At 36.0% G+C, this 7,933-nt stretch overlaps 1 protein-coding gene across 1 annotated transcript; it reads right to left on the bottom strand.

Annotated features, from left to right (window-relative positions):
* Positions 1–736: 736 nt before the first annotated feature.
* MAIP1 (matrix AAA peptidase interacting protein 1) lies at positions 737–6,942 on the bottom strand (the record flags this gene model as incomplete). Its single annotated transcript, XM_072418791.1, is given in 4 exon segments — positions 737–939; positions 2,243–2,387; positions 5,017–5,143; positions 6,871–6,942. Coding segments are annotated over 4 exon segments (423 nt in total), but the record flags the coding sequence as incomplete, so codon positions are not given.
* Positions 6,943–7,933: the final 991 nt, after the last annotated feature.

Below are 7,933 nucleotides of genomic sequence, written 5' to 3' on the forward strand. Positions count from 1 at the left end.
ATAATTTTAGATACTACTAAGGCTGGGTGATATTTTTGCTTGTCATTATTTGCAAAACGTTTAAATACATTCTTTTTCTCATGACTGTATATATATATATATATGATATATTACCAGGAAAGTGTGTTGTGCTTTTTTATTTTTGTATGGTGTCTCTCTGTGGAGGCAACTATTGTAACACTATAACCACTGATGTATTGGATAACAAGAAGCCAGAGATGACATCACTAAGAGCTCTATTTATCAAACAGGGAATCAGAGATTCCCTCAAACATTCCTTTGTGAAAGTCTTCCAGGTCCATGTGTTTCAATGGCAGTTTTGATTCCTACCGGGGAACGTTAGATTCCTTGTTTTATAAAAGAAACTCTAAATCCAGTAAAGGAAAATCTAAATCCAGTAAAGGATCGAAGGAGTTCCTTTGATGATCTCACAATGCAGACATACAGCTATAAGGCACTGGAAGTGAACTCACTGTATCCCCCTACCATGAAGAATTAAAAGGTATGTTTTTCAGAGTACTTTTTAGGCACTTGACACTTCTAAATGTTCACAATAAGATAACTGTTCATTATTGTGTGTGTTCAGATCCATTTTTAAACTCACACCAATGTGATCTTACTCACAGTTAAGTTCCAAGAGATTTCATGTGATATTCACTTTCATTCATGGTGTTCTTTTCAATATTTTTTCAATCCCAATGCCACCATTTGATTGCAAACACTTTCAGGTTACAACTGTATTTAAACAGTTTATCTTTCTTTTTCAATAATACAATTTCTTACATAGATAATATAAAACTCAAGCAGGCAGTCATAGAAAACCAAAACCCAGGGACTATTAAGGCTAGTTAGCATTCAGTTCATTCTAATAATTTTGAATGCTCAATGTGAGTGATGATCCAGTCTGGCTTTACTCCCTGAGTAAATTCTCTTCGGAACCTAGAAAAAACAAAAAAGAAAAACATTTAATGGGGAAGTGTGAAAAAACCTGTGATATAACAAATTATTACTGAATTTGTCTGAAAGTAACAGCTGTAACCATGGCATTAATGAAGGCATCAACGTGGTTGAAACCTCACTACAGCATTCAACTCTCCAATATCTTCTTAACTGTATGTACACACTTGTATCATAAACTACAAAACAATTCTATTTAGATTATACTAAAAGGTCATGTTATTTGAAAATCAGATGACTAGTCCTGGTTTCATTTGGAAAAATGCCTAAAGAGACCCTTACCCCATTTTTATTTTTTTTTAACTCCTAAAACATGAGTAATTTTCTTTTTTTTCTGGAACTTCATTACACCCTCACTTACCTGTTCCACAGTAAGTTTTATGAATATTTTTTATGCGCCATCATATTAGGCAGCGCTGCCCATAGTCATGTCACTAGCTGTCCCTCAAAGGGACCCACAATCTAATGTCCCTACCTCAGTCATATGTTATTATTGTAGTCTAAGGTCAATTTTGGGGAAAGCCAATTAACCTAACTGCATGTTTTTGAAATGTGGAAGGAAACTGGAGCACCTGGAGGAAACCCATGCAAACACGGACGACTTAGGGCTGCAAAGGCCAGACTGCTAACCTCCAAGCCACCATGCTGCCTGTGATATTTATTTTGCAGGTGCTCAATAAGTTCAAAACTAAATCTTTTAACATTTACCTTAATAATTGTTTTGGATGCTGGGTGCTTCAATCTTATTTATACCATTAGCAGCATATGTTAAGATTTCCAGTCCCCTGGAACAGCAGTATGATCTTGTGCATGCATGGAAGTGATCGGGGTGGGCGCATGCTCCTGCCCTAGTAAACATTTGTTACCATAACTGCTTATCTCACTGAATTTTTTTTTTTTGCTTTGAAACAGGTGAAATTTGCTTTGAAACCGGTGAGGGTGTAATGATATAATGATGTGGCAGGAGATAGTGGCACAGCTGAGCTGGATAGTTGACTCTCCTGAATGGTTATTTTCCTATTACTTTAAAACATTACAAACTTTTACCAAATTGTTTTTAAGAGTTAAAACAGTATCAGTACGGTTTATAAACATTTTATCTGTACTTTTAATCTTATTCAATTTAACTTAATGACAGGGACAGGTACCTTCTGATTATCTTTAGTTTAAACCTTAACCAACCCTACTGCCTGGGGCTAGGAACCAAGGATTACAAGGTGTCTGTACTGTTACCACACATATTTAAGACCAGAACATGATGTAGATGTCACAAAAAGTCACATACTCATAGTTTGCTGTAAGGATACGCTGTTTGTTCTTTATATCACGATTTCCGACTACCATCACTTTTGTCCCTTCCAGGTCATCATCTTTAAGGTCCACATGCTTCAAATACCAAAAACGCATTAGTATATTGACAAATTTTCTTCCTGCCAAAGTAAAATATACAGATAATTACCAGTCACAATTTAAATATTTCCAGTGCCGACTTAACATCCCATTTACCTTTTTCTTTCCTAATGCCAGTATAGAATCAACTTGACACTTTACATGTGTGGAGAAACATATTAATAAATTTACATTTATTTTACATTGCGTGTATTTTTATTTACATTATACATTACACAGTATACATTATACATTACAGTATACATTATACATATATTTAGAAAAAAAAATTACCCATAATTTGGTTTGCTAAGACAGTACATTTAACTGTAACTTTAGTCTAAAAATTCTTAAGGAACAAAAGGATAATATAAATGTAGTCACTAGTAAATTTTAGCTAACACTACGGCATTTGCAGCACTAGGGTACCAGGTTTAAATTTTGGCCATCTGAAGACGCCATCTGAATGGAATTTGTGTGGGTTTCCTCCCATATCCCAGAAACATGCAGTTAGGTTAATTGGCCTCCTAAAACTGGCCTGTAATAATTAAGTATGACTATTGAGCCTCTCTAGGGGACTGTGAGATTATGATGGGCTATGTAAAGCACTGGGTAATATGTCACGGTTACATATACAGTATACAAATGAATAATTTAGCTCAGAAAGACAATATACATATGTATGAGTATGCTGTATGCATGGAAACAAACATAATAAAATTAAAACATTTTGTACATGTGGAATATGCCTCAATATACAAAAGAGCCCAGGAACCAGAATTATTATGTTAGCATATGAGTTGTGGCTTCTTTCAGGGTACATCCTGATAATTCTAGTAGGACATATGTCCCTTCCTATCAGTGCTGCAGATCATATTCCCATCTGCACAGCACCACCAAGTGTTAAAACAAAGATTTACATCTACAAGAATGCCACGACTAAAAGCTTTCAAAAACGTAAACTGTAAACTCCAAAAACCACAAGGAACAGTGAAACAGTTTGTGTTTGCAGTACACATATATAAAGCATGTAGACTTTTTCCTGTTCCGAAACTCCAAAAAGTACACAGCTGCTGTACAGAAAAACTAAAGCACTGAAAGCAATGCTTCATTGTCCACTCAACAAATCCTCAGAACAGCTTTAAAGAAATAACAACCCTTTCTGGGAAGTGTTCTCCCCATTTAGCTGGGCACACCACCCGGCACTTTTCTGTAACCACCTGGCTGTTTTTGGGTGGTTATTGAAGAGTTGGGTTGTAATATAGGGGCTGCCACCTGCCTACAATTTCTTCCAATCCGGCTTAAAAACATTTCTGACTACAACAATGCCGGGGTATCTGATGTAACAAAGAAAAGGCCACACTGCATCATGTATGAACAGCAAAGAAAAGCAGTGTCATTTTTTTTCATAATAATGAATTTTCCAACCTAACATACAGCCTTTACCCCTTAAACAAAAGTCCCCAAAATATCTGCACATGATGCATTTACCCCACAGATATCAATTACAGACAGCGCAATTAAGGCATACTGATATTTAGAGCAGACATGCATCTGTATTTATATATACCCTTTATTTATATATAAGCCATGGCAAGAATGGTAGAGTTCTTACTTTTGGAGGATGTTTTCAGCTGTTTTTAAAAAAAAAAAAATCACAGATATGATACAAAAGCATTTTATTTAACAGCTTAATGTTCTGGCATTTTAAACCATATCTGTTGTGATCAATGCCATGCCGTGGCATGAACCTCACTGATAAAAACAATATTCTTCATCAAGGCTCTAACTTTATTACATTTAATGTAGTTAAATGTGTAGACTTTAGTATAACTGTTGCCAGATCAGCTTTGTGGGAAGAGGATGTTTTAATGCTTGTTCTGTGGTTAGATGGATTATCATCCTGCAAACTGACCGTCTGTAGAGGTGTAAATGTCATCAGTGAGTGGACATTTGCTTATTTTCAGGCATCTTTAAATGTTTTATTGGCCCATATCTATGGCCAATTTCTTAAAGTTCAGTCCCCATTTCTACCACTTTGTGTTTCATTTCTTTTGTTGTGTATTTACTATTTTATAGGCATATTTCCTTGAGTTTTCTGTCTGGATGCTTTGATATCTTGTTCTACCTATTTTCCCTTTCCAAATAACCAGGTGTTTCCAGTGTTAAAACTTTTGTTCATGAAAGGCATAATAACTCAATAGAATGGCCAGCTAACAGTCTGGACCTCAATCCTAATAAAAATTTTGGTGGAAATGAAAAAAAAAGTCTTTACCTGCATAGCTGATTTGTCAACTGCTAAACAAGAAGGTTGGAACCTGATTGATAAAGAATATTGTTTTTTTTATTAGTGAAGCCCATGCCTCAAACAATTCAATTTGGGGTTGGTTTCTTTATTTGTATCAATAATTACAACGTTGTCATTTATTTTTTAGAGGTTTGGCTTACAATGCCAGAATGTTCAGCTGGAAAATAAATTTGTTTCGTATGATATTTGCAATCTGTTTTTGCAACAAAGTAAAAAATCAAAATTTTGCAAGAGTTGTGATTCCATAATTTTTGCTTAAAAATGACTGTAGCACATTAGTGATCCTTTACCGTTTATAAAGCTTTCCCATTATTCAAATGACAGTCAAACCCAATATGAATAATATAAAACACTATACAAACCGTTATCCTCATAATATATACCGACATCCCCAGGAAACAAATACATTATTTCATCTGACTCCGCTGCCAGAGCTTTCCTGTAGTTGTCAGACAGTTTAGAGCATTTGTCCTTCAAGTCGTTCAGCATCTGTAGAAGAAAAAAAAAATCCTTACTCATAATGAAAATGTACAAATAGAATGGCATCACTATGGATTATGGCATCACTATGAATAACCTTCTACTTCTAGTCCAATATTTAATATATCAGATTTGGGAGGGTCAAATAAACCCAGACACATTTTTATTACACAGCTGATGATTTTTTTTTAACTTAAACATAACTCTGGAGTGAAGAGTGTTTCTGATTTGCTGAATTTCAGCTTATTTCCTACATAACGGAGTTCAAGACTTTAGTTACTGGTGGCTGACACTGACAGCAATTTGTAGGACTGAATGCATCCTCCCAAAATCCTAAGAACCAGAACCAAAAAATGTAAAACCATTACATTTGGTAATGCATCACTAAAAACACTTTCATCTGACAGCCCACAGCCACACACACTTCTGCCTCAGTATTACCAAGCTCTAGTGTCATCATTGGTGGTGTTCAATGGACACTGCTATACTGTACAGTGACAGCAAAGTCACATGACACAGAAGTTAGACTCATCCATCCTTCCCTCCGCTCCTCTTCTGCTGCATCCCTTTGGAGTTCTCTTCATTGGCTTCCATTTCACCTTAGAATCAAAGCCAAGCTCCTGTGCTTTGTCTTCAAATCCCCCCCACAATTCTTATCCCACTTACATTTCTGACCTGGTAAAAAAAAAAAAAAACTTCCCTAGCCGTTCTCTCCGCTCCTCTAATGACGTACTAATGACTTCCTCACTCATAACCTCCAAGACATTTCTAGAACTGCCACAACTCTCTGGAATGGTTTTCCTCATCTTATTCGGCTTGCTCCTACTTTCTGCCCATTTAAAAGAGTACTTAAAACCCATCTTTTCAAAGTTGCCCACCCAACTTTTTACACCTTGTTACACTCATTGGTTCCCTTTTTCATTAGCTCCACAAAGCTTTCATTAACAATAGGAAAACTGTTTTGGTTTAGTGGAATTAAGGGGCGTTCAGTTTACTAGAGACACCAAGCGATTATCATTTTTACTCCCAGCTATTGCTAAGAAAACTATTCTGCACCCTTGGTTAGAGTCTACTCCCCCAACGATGCGTCTCAGTATGACTGAACTACAAGACCTGTTTAAAATGGAATGGATGGAAGCTTTTTTCCATAAAGAATCTAAAACTCAAATATTTTTTGAGACTTGGGAAAGTTTTATTGACACACTAAATTTAGCTAACAAAACCAAATTGTACAACTGTTTCCGTCACACTACATGGTACCTCGAAAGAGAATTAACAAATGCCCCCCCTATTGTTATGTAACTTCTAGTTCGGTCTATTTTACTGTAATACCATTAGTGCGACAAGTATTGACCTATTTCAGGGTATACCAAAAAAACATGTGTAATATTTACAATAGCGTTGCAAATGTTATATCGTCTATTTTGTTTTTTTTTATTCATGTTTATTCTGTAATTTATTTTTATACTGGTAACCTCAATAAAAATATATTTAAAAAAAAAACAATAGGAAAACTGGCAAGTATTTTTATTCCTGTAACCTAGCACATGAATCCTAACCCTCCTAAACCCTCCCTTCTTATGCTCCCTTATCTGTTTGTTTAAATTTGATGCCATTGGACAGTAAAAATATCTTTCCAACCAATGAAGTCTTGTGCAGCCCTATAAATCCCAACCAGCTGACAGAAGCCAGGAATCTACAAACTATGTGCATACAAACGCAGTAATAGGACTTACATCCTTGGCCACAAGATTTTCCAATGCATCAAAATTTCGCTGAGACAGCAGTTTTGAAACAAATATAAAAGCCTGAAAAAACATAAATAAATAAAACCATTGTTGGTAAATAAATATTATCTTCAGTACATTTTGAACATATGTAAAGGAAGGGGTATATCTGAACTCTCAAACATAAGAATACATTCTATATTGAAGATAAGATTGGTTGGCTTCTGTTACCTCAGCACACTGGAAACACATAATTCTTCTGTTTTAGAATATTTATTTTGTTTTTTAAATAAAAATAATAATTAAATTAAATAAAAAAAAAAATTGCAAATAATGTTAAAATTTTTCTGCGGACCAAAATTTTCTCGCGGACCACTGGTTGCTGACCAGTGCTCACACAGTGCTGGACCCAACATATTTTAAACTAGAAATACATGTGGCAAGAAAGCAATCTACTATCCTACTAATATGCTGTGATAATAAAATGGAACTAAACCCACGATACTCACCTATCCACATAGAGGGAGACGCCATCTTCATTTTGTTTACCTGGAGAAGATCTTTGGATGCATGCACAGCTCAGCAAAATTTTACAGCTGGGTGGCAATCAGGCAGGTAAGAACAGGTATTGCAGAAGGGACATCACTTGTCCCTAAAAAATGACCTTGCCTGAATCGCCAATGTTTAAAGTGGAAATAAACCCAAAAAGTAAAACATTGTAACCAGGCAGATATTTTATTGGGAACAAGCACTACCGTGTTTCCCCGATGATAAGGCATCCACATCAAATAAGCCACCCCCCGATTTTTGCTCAAAAAATTGAAGACACCCACCGATACCTGCCACTGTGTGCCTCTGTGTGACTCCTCGATGCTGGCTGCAGTGCAGAGTGAAACTGAAAGTAACTTCAAAGGACAAGCAAGCTGCTGATCCCTGCCCTAACGGAGTCTGTTACCCGGCCATAGAAGCCAAAAAAAAAAGTGAGACATGAGTGATCAGAAGGGGACAATGAATGGCACAGAGTGATCAGAAGGGGACAATGAATGGCACAGAGTGATCAGAAGGGGACAAT

The sequence above is a fragment of the Pyxicephalus adspersus genome, chromosome 7 (genome assembly GCF_032062135.1).
Source record: "Pyxicephalus adspersus chromosome 7, UCB_Pads_2.0, whole genome shotgun sequence".
NCBI classification, from domain to species: domain Eukaryota; kingdom Metazoa; phylum Chordata; class Amphibia; order Anura; family Pyxicephalidae; genus Pyxicephalus; species Pyxicephalus adspersus.